Source organism: Periplaneta americana, chromosome 13 (assembly GCF_040183065.1).
Source record: "Periplaneta americana isolate PAMFEO1 chromosome 13, P.americana_PAMFEO1_priV1, whole genome shotgun sequence".
NCBI lineage: Eukaryota > Metazoa > Arthropoda > Insecta > Blattodea > Blattidae > Periplaneta > Periplaneta americana.
Window position 1 is genome coordinate 46344982 of NC_091129.1, and position 22550 is coordinate 46367531.

At 33.5% G+C, this 22550-nt stretch overlaps 1 protein-coding gene across 1 annotated transcript in view; it reads right to left on the minus strand.

Moving 5' to 3' along the window:
- LOC138711846 (uncharacterized) overlaps window positions 1–22550 on the minus strand; it is a 39250-nt gene that overhangs the window by 6189 nt on the left and 10511 nt on the right. The window contains exons 2-3 of the mRNA XM_069843108.1: window positions 19600–19691; window positions 13577–13694 (exon numbers count right to left, since the gene is read on the minus strand). Of these exons, the coding sequence (XP_069699209.1) occupies window positions 13577–13694; window positions 19600–19691 (210 nt within the window). The remainder of the gene's footprint in view (window positions 1–13576; window positions 13695–19599; window positions 19692–22550) is intronic.

Here is a 22550-nt window from a genome sequence, read left to right on the forward strand (position 1 = left end):
CGGAATTCAATTAATGGTTTTCCCAAAATAAGCTATGAAATATTTCTTATAAAACAATTTTTATCTGAAAAAGGAAGCAAAATGTTATTACACTTTTATGTTTGAAATATCTAAAAAAAATAGCACTGAAATTAATGATATTACTTACGGTTCATACTGTATACTTTATTAAATTAAATACATGCATTATTTATAATTCCCTTTATGTGTTCGGACTTGAGAATGATTGTTTACAGGTCTATGTGAACGCTGTTGTAGCTGCCGAATGATAAATTGTTGTGTTCGCTATATTATCAATAATTTTCCCGCGGAAAGGTGTATATAAAAATGTGGTTATTATGCGTCAAAAGGGCAATAATGTTTATAACTGATAATAACAATGTAAGGAAAACCAGATACACAAACATAATACAATGTAACTTCCTAAACTCTGTGAGAACTGAAGACAATTGTAATTAGATTTGGCGAAATAAAATGAATGTCTAGTAATTCTGAAATTTAACATTCAAGCGCTGGATACTCTATAAGCTTGACGTTAGCTTGTAAATACAGAAAAAAAATTTGACAAGTTATGTGTGAGATCCATAATTCGCGGGTGCTCGTGTAAAGGGGGTTAGTTTCAAACTTTGTTTTTGCTCTCCTGAAAAGTGAGTAATATTGACTTATCTCATAAATCAGGATATAAATATTTATTTCTACACGAAAACTGTCTGTAAATGTCCAAATATATATTTACTTGGCTTATGTTACATTCATTCATCGTATTCATCAAAAGGTGCGAAGTAATTAATTAATATTATTGTGTAATCACTGACATAACCCCTTTAGCACAAAAAAAGCGTAACTTAACCCATTTGATTCAACCATTTTTTTTTAAATTATCAATAATTAATAACAAGAGATCAATGTTTGAATTATTTAAACTGACTGAATGCTACAACAATAAAATATTATGTAAAAGTGCCAATAATAACTTTAATTTGACAATCACTGAAAATATTTCAATAATTTATTTTGATGTTTTCACGAAAAATGAGTTCTTTTTCTTTGATGGAATGAATAACGATTAAGAATAATACAATAATTTAATTATAAAGTTGAACATGTCAACAATACTAACATGACAACATTTAAAACTCTTCTGTCTCATCTTCATCTGGAAGAACATCTGGTAAATCTTCTGTTTTGAGATTTTGATAAAATCCCCAAAATGTCTTGAGGATGTAACGAATATCTTGGAAATCCTCTTTCTTCTCTTTACTTATGCTCGGAGGCCCATCATGTATGGGAAATCGTATGGGTTCAGTGAATTCACGGCCTCTAAGGCAGTAGCTCACTTCTTTAAAAGGAGTCTCTTCTTTCAAATCTGTTTTTACTTCACCAGGTAGTTCCTGCCTTGTTAATAAAGAAAGCAACGTACCTCTTTCCACACAAATTTTTCACCTTCAGAATTCTTCTTTCCTGCCTGCAGCACTGTATCACGGAAGGCTGCAAAATCACAGAAATCTGATTGTTGCATCTCTGTCACTTTGAATGGTATGTTCTTTCATCACATTCTAACTAGCTGATACCAGCCATGAAGGTGGTATATTTTGAATATACTTGTCTTCTTTTTTTGCCCTCAATAACTGAGTGGCCTGAGTCACATTCCAAATGGGTGTGACCCAGAACCAGAACTTTGTGGTCAATCTGTTTTATTTTAATGTTTTCCATTGTCATGAATGCAAGAAACATAGCCACCATAACTGTTGTTATTTTGACCTCCTGCTATATCGGAATAGAGAGCGGCCTGTTCTAATCTGTTGTTTTCATTTGAAGACATATTTGTATAAACATGAGACAATTTGATTTGAACCTCCTTCTGGCTATAGCTTCGTGCCACATAAAATAGTGAGGCTGACCTATGTTACAATCATGAATAATTGTCAAATTATATGTCCATAATTGCCTTTTACTTGACGTCTCAAGATTTGGTGTTGGGAGGCATTGCTGCAGGTTGAAAACTACAGTTTCCTTGTTTTGACTCTCTCTTCTTGACTTTTCTTTGTCAGCTGCTTTGGATAGGTACGTTTTGATAGTATCTTCTTGATGTACTCTCAGAGCATCTTTGATTATGAGCTTTTTATCTTCTGAAGCTACCGCCTGCTGCATTTGAAATTTGCCATACTTGGCATGTGTATCTTTATTTGGTATTTTTATTGCGATATTCTGTGGGTGAAATATTTCTTCATACTTGGGACGACCAACACGATTGATGATTTTTGGTTGTACTTGATATTCCTCGCACAGATTCTTCAATGTACAGTAGGGAGGTTGGTATTTCTTCTCTGAATCCCTCCTTGTGTAATGGCGCTCGTATTTTGGAACAGAGTAAATATGCTGATGAACTCTCTCAATAGCGTCCTCAGACCACTTATTTGAAGGAGGGTGTAGTACTCCGTAGTTAGGAGAAGTTATTCCAGATGTTGAGGCTCCCATTTTATGAAACACGTTTTGCAGATATGCTCTAATTTACTATCTATTTGCCTAATCATAAGTCACATACATAAACTTTTGTTTATTTGGAGACAGATAGATCTTCTCTTTGCAGTGATTGGTTCTTTGAATCGTACAAGTCCACATATATATTCGACCCTTTTATCAGAGAACTGCAATCCCTGTACTCTCGGAACATTTTCTTCCTTATGTCGTCCTTAAAACGAGACGAACACTTCATTCTACATTCACCCAAAGATTTGCATTCCCTTGAAGGAACACTTTTCCATTTCTCAGTAACATATTCTACACCCGTGTTCCCTTTTCTCTTACTATCTCCTCTTGCTTTTCTAATAATTCTTTAGGAGCTTTTCGTTTCATCCGTGCAAGCTGGACTACAGTTTCCTCACTCAAATCGTCAGATTGTTTATTTCCATCCATGCTTTCATCATTACAAACTACTGGCACATGTGAAATTTTACCACGTACTGATGAAGCTTCTTCTGAGTCACAAGAAGACATGTCCATATCAGTCTTTTGGTATAAAATCAGGATCGATATTCGAATCATTACTACTAAATATATCTAGAAATTACTCGGGCACATCAGGTTGAGGGCTGCCACCTGAGTTTGGAAAGGTTAACAAATGGGAGTTGTTACTTCAAAGAGAACAATATTCATTACTTTTTAATTGGTTATTTAAAGACCGGTATCAATTACGAGATTATTTAACTTTGATGTAATTTTTTATTACGCGATGATGTTTAGCATAAAGTCCGATGAATCGCTATGGATTGTCCGATATTCACTTTACAGTAGGGGAAAACCTCTGTAATACCTAATCACATTGCACAAATATTATAGCATCTACTACAGTTTTAATTTTCTCCTGTCGCCAATCATATCTCTGTTCATTATGTGGACATGTCAATCAGTTAAAGAGGATAAGTCAACATAACATCCCAAACAAATGAATTTCCACGGTACAAACAGAGTCAAGTGAACTTAACCCATTTCACACATTAACGTCTGAGTTGCAAAAAGAGATATGTAAAGTTGTCTCATTTAGCACTGAACATAATCCCTTTGCCACAAAATATGGAGCACTGCAAATCCGTCATCGATGGAAAAATCACATAACCCCTTTAACACAAGGTAGAAGTAATCGTGGGAAGTTGAAATCTGTACTTATCTCATTTTAGCCAATTTCAGACTTAACCCCTCTACACGAGCACCCGCGAATTGTAAAACCATGATTTAAATGTTTAATATACGTTCTAAAAGCATTATACAAAGCTTCTCACTTGGCTTCCCGCGAGCACAAGGTATGCATGCATGCAGGCTTAAGTTGCACATTTATCTATCTACAGAGTACTTCAAGGTTCATGTTTAACCCTTTTTTCTAGAAAACTACATGACTTTGGGTGTTTTTTTTATCAACATCTTATCTACATCTTAGCTTATTTAGCGTCTGAATGAGATGAAAGTGATAATGCCGGTTAAATAAATCAGGGGTCCAGCACCGAAAGTTACCCAGCATTTGCTCATATTGGCTTAAGGGAAAACCCCAGAAAAAACCTCAACCAGGTAACTTGCCCCGCCCGAAAATCGAAACTGGGTCACCTGGTTTCGCTGCCAGACGCACTAACCGTTACTCCACAAGTGTGGACACTTTGAATGTTCACAAAAAGAAGCTTATTACCAAAATGTAATATGTAAACTCTATTAATAGTAAATCCATTTACCTCGACAAACCGGCAGTAGGAGTAACCTGGGACAATTTGAAATTTCAAATGAATACCAAGGTGTTGTAAGATGTCTATAGTTAGGACTTCGAAAAGGAATAACTTTTACTACAATCTTTTTTTTCTAACTTTCTTATTCATGATCAAAGAAAACAGATAAATTAACGGTAATTTTGGGAACACTAATTCTCACACATCATTCTTCAGAAGTGCTCAAAATGTCCACAATACTATACTAAACAACGATGCGATCTCTTTTTTATATCCTGGCTTTCTCGGATGACTTCAGCACTACTGATAGACCCACAGGTTGCTCTAATATTTCATTTCTTGTCCTTGTTGTTGGATACACCTGATAGACGATTTCTTTAATTTGTCTTCGCAAAATAAGTCATTTGGAGAAAAGTCAGGAGACCAGGACGGCCAAGCTAACGGTCCTTCTCTTCCACTCCACCTTGAGCAAGGTGTCCAGCTATGAGTAAAACCACATTCTTATTGCTATCCTACCAGCAAGAAGAACATCACCGAGGAGTTGGTAGAGCTTGTCGAGAATGTCTGCGAAGGTTGAACTATTCAATGTATCTCATGTGTTGAGACTCCACACATGTTGGTTATCTGCTTGACGTAACCAGCCAGTGTAGATTAATCGCAGACCAGTATTGGTCGTTACTAATGTTTACCTGCCCATTACTTTTGAAAGTGACCTCGTCATTTCACAGAATACTGAGCTGCAAAGAACCGTTTTTGTGCACGAACCAGTTGTGGAAATAACTCGATTCTTGAAGTATTTTCTCCTAAGATCTTGATGACCAAGGACAGGGTACGGGTGGAAGTGATTATCATTGAGAATTCTCTGCTCTCATTGAACGTTGGTGTAAATCTTGAGACGCAGGCAATCCTCTTTGTGGAGTCATCGGAATTATCTCTCACAGATCGTCTGATACAATCACTTCTGTTATGCTTCGTGTGAACCAGACCGGTTGTGCGCACAAGATTTAGAATTCGTTGAAAAACATTGTAAGAATGATGGATGCGCATTGGATATCTCTCAGCGCAAACATGCGCGGCATTCTCCAAGTATCATCATCTCATGCTTCTTCATTTGTAAAACCGGCCTCAGTAGTGTTGTTGGTATAGGTCTGGCCTTCTATGCTCGATCCTGGCCCAAGTCGATGGCATTTAAGTGTGTTTAAATGCGACAGGCTCATGTCAGTAGATTTACTAGCAAGTGAAAGAACTCCAGCAGGACAAAATTCCAGTACACCGGTGACGCTGATATAATCTCTGCAGTTGCAAGTGTCGTTAAATAAGCCATAATTAAAAATAATAATTTCATTTGTAAAAGGAATTTTATAAAAATGCAAAACCATAGATAGAAGGCCATTGCTGTTGAAAAAGGAACAACATTGACTCTTTCAGTGCAAGATAAAGTACTGTAGAAATTGACTTCTCGATTGGTAATCGACTTGCTTTCAAGGCCTGGATTATCTGTATTGTACTAGTTTAGAGTAGTGTATTAAAGAAATTCAGTGATGCTAAGTATTTTTTGTTGTTGTCGTAATTTTAGGCTAGGATGTTGGTAAACTCCTTCTTTCAAAAGAGAAATGTCTTGGGAATAAACTGTACACATCAAAATTGAAATAACAACGTTTTCTTCTGAGACACATAACAAAGAATTTGGGTAATGAAAAAAAGATAATTTCGGCTATTCTAGTTACTCCTTGTCATTTGTACCAAAGGAACCTGAAGGCATTGAGCATGACTGTTGCCAATATCACAATATTCTGTTTTTCTTTATTACAATATCTCTCATAAGAAAATGGAGATAACCGTTTCACAAATTATTTTTTCTATTTTCTTTGAATGTGTATAAAAATGAAAGTTAGAAAACAAAGTTGTAATAAAACATTGTTTCTTTTTAAACGTCTTATACAAAGATGCATCACACACCTAGTCTCTCATTTGAAAATTCACAGTTAACTCGTGTTACTCTTACTACCAGTTTACTCCTGAAAATGGAAATACCATCAGTTGATTCTTATACAGGTTTTGGTACCGACATTTTCTTCATGAACATCCAATCCCATGTAATTTTCGAGAAAAAATGATAATATAGATCCTTTGAAGTACTTTGTATATCTTCCAATATTTATAGCCATGTAAGAATGTTTAATAATAATAACAATAATAATAATAATACACACAGAATTATATTCTTATTGCACATTGAATAATAAGCTACGTTACGTAACACATTCAAAGTTGTGTCATTCGGCACTGACACAACCCCGATGCCTTTCGAAAATAAATTTAATTACTATAAGTAAAAGTTGTGCTCCTGAAATTCTTGTAATTATTTCTATTGTTATATTGCTTCTTTAGGTTCGTCTATAGTAGGAAGGGAGTTATTCCTGTAGACTGTAATGATTTTAGGTTCCCTCATAAATTATAATCACTCATTGTAAAGTCTGGGGATAATGCGGGCCACATATATTTAGAGAATATAGTGTCGTCAATAATATTCCTGATTAATTCCAAAGATTCCATGGCATGGTAAGTGCCTTGTTATTCTACTTGCAGTTACAGTACAGCGTAGGTCATTTTTTTCACAATGCAACGGAATTTCATGTATTAATCGATAATCATTTCCTGTGGCTCAGTATTTATTGTTCTTTGCAGCAAAATGACTACGTAAATAATAATAATAATAATAATAATAATAATAATAATAATAATAATAATAATAATAATATGATATGATATGATATGATATGATATGATATGATATGATATGATATGATATGATATGATATGATATGATATGATATGATATGATATGATATGATATGATATGATATGATATGATATGATATGATATGATATGATATGATATGATATGATATGATATGATATGATATGATATGATATGATATGATATGATATGATATGATATGATATGATATGATATTTATTGTCATTCAACTTTACAATTCACAGTTATGGTGGACCTTCACATATCTGTTTTTCGATCCACCATCCCTTTAATACATATAACTCTTTTCTATTAATGTATTCTTTGCCGAGAATTTCTTGATTACTTTCTAATGCTCTGGTGCTATATGTCCTTTCCCCTCTATCCTCTTCTATTCTCTCCCCCCTACCTAGACTGTCTCCCTTCCATTTCTCGCTCACCTATTAAATATTGCATATTCCTTCCTTAATAATTTGCGTTATTTATTTATTTTCTTCTCTACCCTCAAATCCTACCTACTCTTAATCATTGTTTTCCCGCTATTTTCTCCTACATTACTTGCTGACTTTTCCGTTTACTCTATTTTACAACACTTACATCACTTATTTTTTTTTTATCCTCTGTTTATTTACATATTTATCTCTTTCTTTTCGCTTCGCTCCTAAATTTCCTATTTTATTACCTCTTTCCATATATTTATTTCTATAATACTCCTACAGTTATAGTACTCCTGATACTACTCCCAACCCATAACATTGAAAAACATGACATATCTAAATAATAATAATAATAATAATAATAATAATAATAATAATAATTTATTACAAGAATAGAAATAAACATTGCTTTTTACATACAAAAATGACTCTAGCACACCCAGAAAGATACATACTCGTGCTCAGGGGACATTTCACAACATTTTAAGACATGTATTTATTTAATTTGGAGAATAAAAAGTAAAAACAAATTATGTTTCACTCGGCAAAATTATTATTAGTATTATGAAAAGAATGAGAATAATTTCAAAAGGAGAACTTCTACACGTATATCTGAATGAAAGTGTTATGGAACGATTTTTGGACTGTGTGAATGCAGGTGGATTGCACTTCCAACAACTCCAGTAAAAATTATGAAATAAAAATTTCATCGTTTAGACGTCATTATCAAATAGCGCAAAATAGCTGGAAAACATGCATGGTCCATGAACACGTTCCGGAACCGAAGGAATTCTGCAGTGCACTAATTTTAGAATTTTAAAATGTGGACATAAGTTTGCTTAAAGGGTTACTCTTTAATGGGTTTAACAATTTCAGTTATTGTCTTACATTTATCAAGTATTTTTGTTCGCAGACGAGAATATATTCAGCTAATGATATGAAGAGATTTATCCCTGTTGTTATTTCTTCTGTTTTATCAAATTTCATTGCGGTTGAGCTTTTACTTTTGTATACCAGGGGCGCTCGGTATCGTCATGATTAAGGCACTACACTGCAATCCCGGAAGGTCGTGAGTTCGATTTCTAATAATTCATGGACTTTCTCCCTTCATCCAATTCTTTCGGCTACGCAGTGGTCAGGGACTTACTCTGTCTCTGACAAAATTGTGTACTAGAAATGTTTCCTTAGAGGTAAAAGCGTTTAAACATCTCTACCGCCATTAATGTGGATTGTCTGTAAACGTATGATCCATAACCTCCGCCACCTTCTCGGCCTATTTGGCCTGTAATAGTGTTGGCTTTGCGTTCCTATTTTTTTTTTTTTTTTAAGTTTAGGTATATTCTATGAATGATGAATGAAGATAGTGAAAATGAAGTTCCTATTTCAATAAGCTCAATTTTATTTCTTTTAACAGATACCGAATGAAAATGCGGCTGTGCAAGTGCATTATTGATGCAATATAGTATATCTGCTAACGTGGTATGTTTTTAAGTATTCGAAGAAAACTGGCACTATCAGCCTGAGCGTGACAACCGGTTGCAACGGCCGCGTCCGTGAGAAAATATCGGACATTATGCAATAACTTTTTTTAGAAATGAATGAATGCTCGAGGATTGTCTGGTTTAGCCAGCGAATAGGGATTGTAAAGAATGGACACTGAGCGAATTTTCCTGTGTTTTGTTTCTCTGTGCGCAAGCGTATAGTTCCACTTTCAAGCGCTAGAGGTTAGTGCAGACGTCTCAATAGGGCCTTCTCAGAGCACTTCCTCCTCTTTCTCTTTTTTCAATGTAAGAGTGGAACAAGATGCAGGAGAAGTTCGTGTATCTCCGGATGACGTCATTGACCGCGACGTTTGAATAGACATCTGCAACCGCTACGATGTAACAGTCAGTCATTGTGTCCATCTCCGAGGAAAGAATGTTCTTATTACCGCAAATGTATGAAGAAATAAAAGCTTTCATAGGGAAAGCGAAATTGTGGGAGACGCAAGTTTCATTGGGTAACTGTTACCACTTTATTAATCTAAAATTGTTACCTGATTTGAATCAAGACCAGTGTAACAAATATAATGAAATACTGAAGGACTTGAGAAAAGAATTTCAGATCAGATTTAAGATTTGAATAGTTCTAATTTAAAATAATTGCTTGTGAATTTCTAAGGTGTTTAGGTTATTTTTAATTATTGAAAACATTACGAAATATATTATTTAACTATTATTGTAATTAATATATTAATATTAGCGTAACGTAAGAATACTTACTTTAACAACCAACAAGTTTTTATTGTAATTTTATTATTATTATTTAATTGAATTTTATTTTATTAAATATAGTATAAACTTAAAAAAAGAGCGATACCAAAAACCTTTATTAGAAATGAAATATTGTTATTGTTTGGTCAACTGTTCGAAGACAGGTCTGAACCTCACAAGTGATACCAACAAGGCACCACTTATGAGTCAACTAGGCCAGGAGATAATGGAGTTAGGTGGCCAGTTCCTGGTGCTTAAATAATTACGTAACATGTATGGTTCTTCATGCTTCAGATATCTTCTTTTTACTCATAGATAGTATATAATTAGAAAATAAATGTATTATTATTGTTATTATTATTATTATTATTATTATTATTATTATTATTATTATTATTATTATTATTATTATTGCAAACTACTTAAGAAATTCCTTCCGAAAACAACCGTCTATAGTGACAGTACAACTCAAAAGTGCAGCTTTGTGGCATTTCTCCCGCGACAGTTACAACTTAGCTCGCTCATGCTTGTAACATTAATCAGCGATCGGCTATCTTCGGGTACTGCGCTTATCTCTTCAGCTGACTATGTTATTTATACTTGCTCTCTATACCAACTTTTATGCGTTGGCCTTGAGACGCCTGGGTTAGTGTAATCGAGCATACGCTAAGATAATAATTGAGAATAGAGTTGAGACACGGGATCCAAACATCGCCTACCTTATTGCATAATCCAGTAACGCTTTGCTTCAAATAAATTCAAGTTAACAGCTTTTCCTTATTTCTCAGTGACAAACTAGTTGTAATAATAATATTTTATATTTCAGATATCATAAATTATATTATAAAATCATATAATACATTATAAAATTAAGTATCGAATTCGTTTAATATTTGTATATAATATAATATAGGTATATGATTTTACTTCTCGTAAGAGTTTTGTTTTTCCATTTTGAGTGCTATCAAATCATTACATATTTTAATTGTTGTTGGGTTCAACGTCTCAACTCTCATTATAAAGGAACTCTAGAGTCTAGACATTACATTTAATGACGGATTTATTATTTTATGGATCCAATTTATTTTATTTGAGTACATAATGTGCCTAGATATATTAATTATATGTGTTATATTTCTGCTGTGTCGACTGCTAGCTGGTGTGATGTCAGCGCCAACTCTAGGGAGAAAGCAGAATCCCATGCTTTAGCTGGCTTGTAGGTCATTGAAATCAGTCCGGCTACATCATAGGCACCGACGCGAAGTGACCATTCTTTATAATCCCTATTCGCTGGTTTAACCTTCTATATAACTAACTGAATGTGTCAATAATGCATTAAAGATAATATTGATGAATGAGTAGGGAACCATCAAGAGAACACTGGGCAGAAAAGAAAAAAATAAAGGAAATAAAATGTACCAGGTAATGCTATTCTTCTTATTAGGATTTTAGAAATGAAGCACGAAAGTTGAATCAAAATAGGATACCAAAATGCAGACAGTCTTCCTACTGAATGGGAAACGATGCACAAAAGCAGACAAGATTAGGAATTAAATAACAATTACTGATTAATTATTGGTGGTATGTACTTAGTATATAACGTGCAAGATAAATTAGGACTCGAAGAAATTGAAAGAACAGCTGATGCTGATGAACGATGAAAGAATGACAAATGATACTTTCACAAAACCGAGAAGGCGTGAAATAGGGTGATTCCCTAGAAGACGGATCCACTTTTAACTTAAGAATTACCCGCAAGGGACAGATAATCTGACTTGTTGTTGATGATGATGATGATGATGATGATGATGATGGTGTCTGTGATGTATGTGCGAATTAACTAGTGAAAGAACAACATTTAATTAATGTATTATTTTATATACAATAATAGCAAAATTATGGAATAAACTGAAAATAAAATTCAGATCATGAAAGTCATTAAATTATGTAAGGAACAAAAATTTACCACTTACATCTCTTTATTATTCATTGTCAAATTATAATATGCAGATGATATATAAAAAGGAAGATCAAAAGAAAAAATACATGTTATATCATTTAAAAATCCGTTTAAAAAAAATAAATTTTCCTGTGAAAATTGAATTGATGAATAGGAACTAAGATTCGCATTTGTAATTCAATGCACATATTAATTACAGTTTGTGCGTTATATATTTACAAGTGTAAATTCTATCTGTGAATGAATGAAGCAAAATGAAGTTCCCAATTTTGGATAAACAATTTACTTGCAACCAAGTGAAATATTTGCAAAATTTAAACAATTGATACAATTATGTTAATGATTGTGTGATATATATATATATATATATATATATATATATATGTTGCTGCCAAAATGAGCTACTGCAACTGTTCTTTTAGTGGAAGGGATCGTGTATAGGACCGTTTAGGGACATCTCGACACGCTAAAAAAATGTTAATTTTGAAACCAATTTATGCAAATATTATTCTAATTTTTCCCCTAATATTTATGAACATTTTTCCCGTACATTTCAAATATCTATTGCCAATGTGATCATTTTATATCACTCTGTTAAAAAAATACAAATTGGTGCCGATATTGACTTCTCTCATAATGGGGGAGATTTCGACATAGTATGGCCAACATAGGAAACACTTTAAAACATAACATTTACAACACAAATTTTGTTCTCCAACACACTGAACAGAATGTTCTCTTTCATTATATTGTAGTAATACTTGCTACACTTGGAGAAATATATATTTCTTATTGTTCAGATTGTTTGATGAACTAGCTCTCAGCCTCTACACGTCGAACAGTAGATAGCGTCCTTCTGTGGGAAAGCCTAATTCCTTTTTTCTGGTTGTTTTCTATCGTTATCAGAAATTTTTAGTCTTACAGTTTTCTTACTCTTTTGCCACCAAGTGGAAGTGTTAGCAGCTAAACTGACAACAGTTCTTCAAAGAAAGTATCAGTAGCCTAAATATCCTTGTAGGCCTACAGATAGATAGTGTCTATGGTGTTCTTGGTGAAGTGGTAATGTCTTCTTCGACGCGAATTTCACATCACTTTTTGGCTGGAACTAGATCGTACTGAAACACGTTATCCTGCAGTACGTCAGCATGTGAAATCTCTTACGTCATTAATTTTAATTCATATAACCTTTAGAATTAAGGTGAAGGATATGCCGAACTAATTTATATTTCATGTTTGCATTGACAGTTGTGCATTTTCCTATTTGTCCGATATCATTGAAAATTAAAATATGAAGTTTAATTAAGATTGGTTTAATGGAAGATGAGTACTTTTATACATGTAGGCAGACGCACAAAGAGAAAAACAGATAGATGGACAAAGTGCAGTAAAGAGCTCTATCAAGACTTGCGAACTCTCCTAAGACCAATCACACAGAAATTCTGACGGAGATAGTAAGAAGGATCCCAAGCGAAATCAGGGAGAACTCGACACATATCGAGATCTCCCCAAAACACAGTGTCGAAATCTCCCCGAATTGTTTGAGAGTAACCACTTTGAGGCTTTTACTAACCTGTAATATGTACGCATATAGAATAATTTGTGCATCTACTAATGTCACGTACATCCAGTAAATGTATAATAAACTAAAGATGGCATATTACATTTCAGGATCAAAAAGAAAAGTGTAACTCACATTTATTGTCTTTATTGCCTTCTGTGAATGCAAATCACAAGCTGAAGCCACGAGATTGACTTATGTGGAGATTACAAAAACATTCAATACAGTTCTCACGTTGTTCATACTTTTTCACTAGAAACAGTATTTGAAATTGCTACTTTTCTGAAAAGTGTTGAGATTTCCGAAAACGAACCTATATTAGTTTATTTCTAAACACAATTATATTAGAAGGTGTATTTTATAAATTAATTATTTATTAAAATGAAAGCATACTTACTGAATAGTGGAGGTCTGAACAGAAGTCCTATTGCATTCCCAAAGAGGTTGTCCGCAACTGTGTTTAATAAACTTCCTGTTCTTGACAATGGGTTATATGGATTATAAAAGAACTGACCCTGTGAGATAATAGAATAATGTATAGCATGAAATATGAAGAAATCCCTTAGTTACATAAGAATATACACAGAGGTCTAATTCATGAATTTCAATTCCTATTATATTTTATTTCTTGAATTTTAACAGTAACGTATATTTAATTACATAAAATAAATATTCTCATATCATATTATATTCTATAAACAGAGATTTAAGTCATGAATTTCAATTCCTATTATATTCAATTTCTTGAATTTTAACAGGAACGTATATTTAATTACATATTATATTAATAAAATTATCAGAGGAAAAGAATCTTTTTGTTAGTAATGAATGTTAAACGAAGAAATGTAGGAGTTTACATTTCTAGAAAACTTTGTGGTCTACAAATACATCTTAACCCATATCTGCTTCTTATCCTTTTAAATGGACAGTGGTCAATGTTTTAAAAATCCCTCTTTACAGTTAATGAATTTTCTTTTTCACAGGTTTTACTTTTACTGGTCTTAATTAGGTGTGGTAATGTGAGTTCTGGTCATTGTTGAGTTTGAAGTGTTGATCTCAGAGTGGTTTGTTTATTTTAGCTATAGCATCCGAAACGCTAATCAGATATGAAAGCTAAATATTATTACAGTTCGAAATCATTTTATAAATTGTTATAGGTCAAATGACTCTTAATAAACATAAATATTAAATCACACCATAATGCATTTGAGTATATATCTATTCGTAGAGACATTACAATGACGAAAACTTGTGTGTCCTTTTAAAAGGACAAAAGGAATAACCTCATATATTTTAAAATTACGTCTCTTTATCAATATATTTACTATTTTACCTCTGCTTGAAAAATTGCATAGGATAAATTTAAAAAGAACTGGAAAAATAAGGGAAAAGTGAACTTCCAAGTGCCCTCATAATGAAAAAGGATGGAATAAAAAAGAAACCCAGTGGGTACTTTGAATCAAAAGTTACGGAAGAAAACAAAATTATTGTTACAAAATGGAATGATAATAATATTGTTTCTGTTGCATCCAAAGCGGCTGCAGTAGAGTCTCTGTATCATGTAACAAGATTATCTGGCTGGGAGAAGAAAAGTATTTCAGTTATACAGCCTATACCATTTATACATACAACAAAAGGACTGGCGGTGTTGATTGCAGTGACCAAAATATAAGTCTTTATCGCATATAAATTATAGGGGAATATGGTACTAGCCACTGATTATACATATGATTGATGTTGCGGTACAAAATTCATGACAGATTTACAAATACAATGCAGAAAAACTTGAGGGTTACTTTGTCTCTTCTCGAATATAAGACAAGAGGTAGCAATAGAGGCCGAACATCGAACCTGAAGAACGTGGATTCAAGGTTGTACAGAATGGATCACATAATAACACAGTCTAGTATATACAGTCGCGAAGCTCAATACGTAGTAAATATGCAAACATTAGATAGTTGCTCACCACTAGGATCGCTAATATCGCCTCATTACAGGTAATGCAAAATAGTACCGTCACAGTCTATTGTTTCTAGCACCCTCAAAACTCAAGCTTCGTGACTGTATATAGTAGACAGTGATAATAATATCACAGGGAAAACAGACTCGATGTAGAGCTTGCCACAAGAAGTTGTCCACGATTTATAAGGATTGTTTCTCTAAATATCACACCAAAATGATCGCGTTGCAAGAGTATTATGTTATGATATGGAAATCCTTTCTGTTTCAAATTTTCTAGAATGCTAATTACTATGTATGTAATGTCAAGTATAAAAATGTATAAAATGGATGTAGCCACAATGGATCAATCTTCAGAATAATGTTACTCATAACAATAAAGAAACAATCATAATAATAATAATAATAATAATAATAATAATAATAATAATAATAATAAATATAACAATAATAATTGTAAATTACAACAATGACGTTGTTTCCTTTCATATAAGCACCGTATACAATTCTTCCTCAAAATGTATGCCCATTTGCCTATTGTCCTTTTAAAAGCACACCTTTTTCTAGCTCAACCTTTTACAACAACAATGTTTCGACACCATACATGAACTTCAATGATATACTGTACCAAATATAATTATTAGTGAAATACACAAAATTTGCAAAAACTATTTCAGGCATACTGGGTTAAGACATATTTTGATCCATATCTGAAAAATATTCCAGAAATGAGGACAACGGGAATGTTTTTGTCGTTTTTAAAATTACCATTAAACAAATAATGTTACCTTTACATTTATAGAGTATGATTGATCATACAGCTTCTCTCTGACAACACTATTAGGGAAAACACCGAAATTTTACTTGAATCAAGTAATGATATAAGTTTGGATAAAAATGCAGTACCATATATGATTATATCTCGTCAATAGTATATAGTAAGAAATGAAAATACGAAACTTGGAAATTTATCTTTTGAAGAGTGGAAAAATTCCAGTACTTTGTAGCAACAGTAACAAATATAATTGACACTCGAGAGAAAATTAAATAAATAAATAAATATCGGAAAAGCCTGTTATTATTCGGTTGAAAAGCTTTTATCATTCAGCCTGCTCTCGAAAAAGCTGAAAGTTAGTATTTGTAAAACAGTTACATTACCAGTTACTCTGTATGGTTGTGAAAATTATACTCTCACTTTGAGAGAGGGACAGAGGTTAAGGGTGTTCGTGAATAAGATGCTTAGAAAAATATTTGAGTCTGAGAGAGATGAAGTTATAGGGAATAGAGAAAGTTACACAACACAGAACTACACGCATTGTATTCTTCACCTAACATAATTAGGAATATTGAATCCAGACGTTTGAGATGGGCAGAGCATGTAGCGTGTATAGGTAAATATAGAAATGCATATAGAATGTTAGTTGGAAGTCCAGTGGAGAAAAGACCTCTGGGAAGCCCAAGGAGTAGATAAGAGCATAATATAAAAATGGATTTGAGGGAGGTGGGATATGGTGATAGAGAATGGATTAATATTGCTCAGGATAGGGACCGATGGCCGGTTTATGTGAGAGCAGCAATGAATCTGCGGGTTCCTTAAAAGCCATTTGTAAGTAAGTAAGTAATTTTGACAACAATTACTTTGACAAGTTCATCGATTAGTCCCAGGTCTCTTGCAAAATCATAAGAATATCACTTAACATCTACTTTTATTGTAACATTCGGAAATGCTTCTGTTGATTTCGTTTGTTTACTATTGATTAATGAATTGAAAATTCGTGAAGATAAAGAGCCCATATCAAATATAAATTGTTCGTCATAAGATGGAATATTATAGTAATGAATTTTATATTTATCAAATTTTGTGCTATATACATTCAATCGAAACCTCAAATTTTGGAATATGTGTATTTAAACAGCAAGAATAATATGTCTGAGAGCCAGTAAACAAAACTCCTGGAAGATTTTTACCAATAACAAAAGTTTTAAACTTCAGTGTAATTATCATTCATAAGTAATATCGTATTATAGTAAACGTTTCTGTGATTTTGAAGTTAATTAATCTGAATTTAAATAAATTAATATTGTGATAAACAGAATTTAAAAAATTGAAAATTGATAATATTAAACATGAAATAGTGTATTGGAAAAAAATACCAAAATCGAAAAGCTATAGTAGGGCTGTTGGCAAAGTTTTTCTCATTTTTGGCAATAATGACTTAGTCTCCTTAGTTCCAGTACTGTACGTGTTGGTTCCTTGCACCAAAACATTCTTCAATTTAGATACAAGCATCTATCCCACGAAATATTGAGATTTTCTGAATAAGAATTGGCTATTTGTGTTCCTTCATTTGTTGTCTCTGTGTGACTTGCATGAGACCCAATCATGGAATGTTGTGTTCCGGGTAACAGAAACTTTTCTCCTTAATGAATATATAATATACCGTTAAGAAATAAGAAAGAAATAAATAAGTGGAAAAAGCAGAGAAAATAAAAGAGAAGATTTATAGAGAAGAAAAAGTAAGAGAGAGATAAAGAACAAGTGAAGATTAATTATTTTGATTCGAGGAGAAATTAGGAGAGTCTCAATAAGAACAATAAAAATTAAGTAAAAGTGTATGTATGTGGGTGTATGTATGTATGTATGTATGTATGTATGTATGTATTCACACTGCAAATGGGTGTATACTCGGTGGCAGTGGTAACTAATTACACTTAATTATGACAATTAATAATAAACACAACTAATAAAAACAATTAATAATAAATTAATAATAATACTAATAAGAATTAATATTAATGATAATAATAACAACAGCAACGAGGAGCATCCTAAATTAAATGAAGCACGATCACTTAAAATAACATTTAAAGTACATCTAATGTGTATCTTAACCCTAAGTTCGAACTAAAACCCATGAGTATGATATGTTCATACCTGCACAAGTACCTTTCAGCACTACACGTATTTCGCTGTCAACTCACTCGCTGCACTGGAACTACAACACATTTCACTGATTCTATCTTGATTTCACTAACACTTCAAAAACATTTCACTGTTCAAATATTTTGCACTGCCTCTATAAACTATAAAACTTCACTGACACAAACACATTTCACTTACACTTCACACTTCACTGACACTATACACGTCACATTTCACAGATATAACACTTCAAATAACAAAATATCAATTACACTCTTTAAATAGTGTTTATAATATACTGCCGTCTATTAGTAAAGTCCTTAAATCTATTTTTAAACATATTTTAGGTTGTTGGTAAAGCCTTTAGTAAGTCTGCAGGTAAAACATTCCAGTCCCTGATAGTACGATTGAGAAAAGAAAAATGTCCTGTGTCCGTCCTCTTTCATCTTTCCCTCAATTTATATGAGTGGTTGTTCCTTGAAAAGTAATTTGGCGGCTGCAACCTATTTTTTTTCTCTCTCTCCAGTCAGGCTTACCTCTATATGTTTTGAACATTGTACATAATCGAATTCGCGTTCTCCTGTCCGTGAGTGTGTTCCATTTTAATGGTGAATTATTACGACAACGCTTGAGAGCCCATTTTTGAATCTTTTCCAGTGTCTTAATATGGTCTAATATGTAAGGATCCCAATATGCACACCATATTCCATTACTGGACGAACTAATCACTTATATGCAATGTCTTTGGATTTATCAGAGCCTTTTCTTAGTACCCTCAACACAAAGTGTAACGCACTCTATGCTTTTCCCGCTGTGTCAGTAACGTGTTCCTCCCAGCCGAGATCGCTGCTATATGTTATTCCTAGGTATTTACATTTGTTAACTTCCGGAATGGTTTCACCCCCTAACGTATACGATGCGATACTTTTATTTCTTTTTCTTGTAAAACTGACGGCTTTGCTCTTTAGAGAATTTATTTTCATTTTGTTGGCCATTGCCCAATAGTTTATTCTATTGAGTAGGAAGTGTAGTAAAAAGGAGAATAATATATGAAAAATGAGGGCGGTGGGGGGAATTATATTCAATTAATATTAACAAGTACATATAGCAATAACAAACAAGTGAAAGGAAAAAGAAAAAAATAAGATATAAGTTTCAGACGAAAGAAAGGAAGAAAACAAAGAAAAGAAAGGGAGAAAGAAAAAAGGAAAATAGAAAGAACTAAGGAAAGGAAGAAAGAAGGAGAGGCACAAAGGAAGAAAGAAACAAACAAAGAAAGGAATATGAAGGATAGCAGAGAAACAAAATGATAAGAAAAAAAAATTGAAGGGGGAAAGAAGGAAATAGTACATAAAAAAGAAAGGGTAATAAAAGGAAGAAGAATGAAAAGAAAGGAAAAATGGAAATGGAAGACTAAATATAAAAGAGGAAATGAAAAGAAAATGACTAGAAGGAAGAGAACATAAGAAGGGTACAATAGAGAAGCAAGAACGCAAGAAGAAATTTAAGATTTAAAAAATATGAATATAATATTTTACCGTTGCAGGTGTTGGTGCAATCATAAAAAACATAGAACTAAGCAACAAAGGCGCTCCATAGAAAGCGAGAGGAGTGAGTATTCCATTTACACCTGGAATGAAAAGAGAACAAACATGTATTATTGGATAGCTCTGTTTATCTAATAATAAACGTTAGAAATAAGAAAACAATTACTTAATTTTATTGTATTGGTCCTCACGACATGTCTTCTTTCAAGATTGAGTTAAGGCACCAGACAAGCAAAACTACATACGCAGCTAGCTCCCTAAAGAGCATTCCACGTTAAGAAAAACACATTGGTTTTATAGGCCTTGCCTACAACATTGTAGAAGGTATGTGGTATGTAGGCGTTTCTATGGCAACTGGTCATTTGATGGAATATCCCCATATGCTCAATGCTTTTTTCGTAACGTGGAATCCTGTATACCGTAGTCACGTGATTATCATGATGGAGCTCACCGCTTCGTTACACAGGATAAACATAAAGAAACTTTTCGTGTAGGAGGTGAAATACACTTCTACTTCCCTTCCCTGAACCGATCCAGGACTGTGTATAAGACCAGGAAAGTTAACAGCTTCTGCTATAGCCAGTGAAAGTCTATGAGACGATCACTGGTGCTGAACTTAATAACTTCATAATAATAAGTCGTTATAGGAAATTGACATTTGGCTTTTAGTAAGATAAAAAATTGCAAGAAATACTTGTTTACAAATAATAAAGAAAGAACTAATGAAAGAGAAAAATAAAATAGTAGTCGTGAAATATTCGGGAAACAGACTATATTAAAGAACAAATAATATTAGCAAAGGTAAAATACAAGAAAGGGAAATAGTACAGAAAATATGAGAGAAAAGGTAAAAACGCATAATTAAAAAGGTAAGGAAAGTGTAATATTAATAATGAAAAAAAAAAGTAGGGAATGGAAAAGTAGGACGACCGGAAAATCAAAAAAGGAAATGAAACAAATTTGCGCTGGGAAGTAATTGTCAGAAGAAACATACAAACAAAACAAACATATACGAGGATTGGGGCATAAGTCATGGCAACTATTTTTTTTTTTTTTGAAACGTAAGGGTTGATATCACAAAATGTCATATGTCGCACGGAAACCATGCAGTCATAGTGTGTGTCTACAACACAAGAAGGCTCTGTAATAGAACAGAATAATTTTAAATCTGTTGTCAGTATAGCGCCGCACAGTGGTTGATTTTCCCGAATTCCTGGCCAAAACCCCAAAACTGAAACATATAGGAGAGGATTGTTTGTTGTCTTAAGTTGAAGAGGATGGACAGGGAATGTAGACATCGTATATCTTATCTCCCATCTCCAGTCCTGTGCTTGTAAATACATGGCTGAAAATGCGTCTCTCTTAGACAATGCAGTTGCTGAGTTTGCGTGGTGAAAGAAAGGTCGTTTTTGAAGTGTTATAAATAAGTGGTATATGTGTCAAAATAAAAGCTGAAGCATGGATTCGATTCCTGGAGGAGTGTAGAATATTTGAACATAGTTTTAATTTATTACTTAATTAACTAACGGTATTTAGATATTTAATAATATAGTCACGTTGATTGTGGTTGAAAATGTGAAAGCGGCAGATTCACGGAGGTTAAAAGTTATCTGTCCTGCGAGGTCCTGTCAAGTTACTCATTACAAATCATACCTATGTGGATGCTTTTCATGTACCAATAAAGAAAGTCTGCCCCCAACTGCCACTGGGCCCACTAGCTCGAATTTAGTTTTGAAGTGCGCCCTGCGTCTTTGCGTTGTAATACAAGGAAGGACTGGGAAATAACACACAACAATTATTTAACGGAATACTATTTTGGTTAGGACGTTCAAATTTGGGAGGTATTTAGTTTGAATTTTGCACTACATATAGCAATGATTCGATTGGGTGTCACCCTGGCTAAACAAGCTGTAACTACTGAGTAAAAATTACGCGTTTTCTACCATCATTCACTTGTGAAGAGCAGCGAAAAACAAAAAAATCGAGTGAAATCCACAGGGAAATGTTGGAGGTGTATGGCGCTTGGTTGTCTGGACCATAGCAACATTTCCAGGTGGTGCAAGTTCTTCGAAGAAGTCCGCCGACGAAGCACGTTCCGGCCGACCAGTGACTGCTGCAACACCACCCAATGTCAGAGGCATCATTAAGGCGGCAATCACCCACACTACAGTCCAGACCTTGCACCGTCTGACTTTCACCACCTCTTCGGACCAATGAAGAAATTGCTAGGAAGACAACGCTTCGGTTCGGATGAAGAAGTGAAATCGGTCGAGCGCAGGTAGCTATACGCCCAAAAAATAGTTTTATGAACGAGGTGTACTGAAACGTGTTACGATAGGAGAAATATGTCGAGAGACTTGGTTCCAATGTCGAAGAATAGGTGAAACCTCTAGCTTTCTTGTGCATTATTTCATTTTGCTTACCTATAAAATACGTTGCCACAAAAAATTGTTGTGTCGTATATTAATCCTTCATCAATTTATTAAAATTTGAATTATTTCTGTAATTCCTTTCAGGATATGAAAGTCATCACATAAACCTCACTAGACGTGAATTGTTTACTATACTACAGGAACGTTCATCATCTAATTTTGAAGAAAAGTATGATTATTTAAGAGAACGCATTAGAATCATAACCGATTCACCTGCAACATCATCCGATGAACTAAAGAATGTGTTAAAACATTTAATATATAATTTTAGAACCAGATGGCAATGGTCAAATAGGACAGTTGAAAGATTCCTACCACAGAATAAGAAATGGCTTGAAAATCTACGAGTTTTCCAATATGCGTTGCTGAAACGCAATAGAGATTCGAAGGTCCATTACTAGAATTTAGTAAAATGGTAAACGTTATAAAATACGAAAAACACAGGGATTAAGACAAAACATAGGTCCTTCAGAAGTCGCATATGCCACACAAATGAGTCTTCGTGAAGCA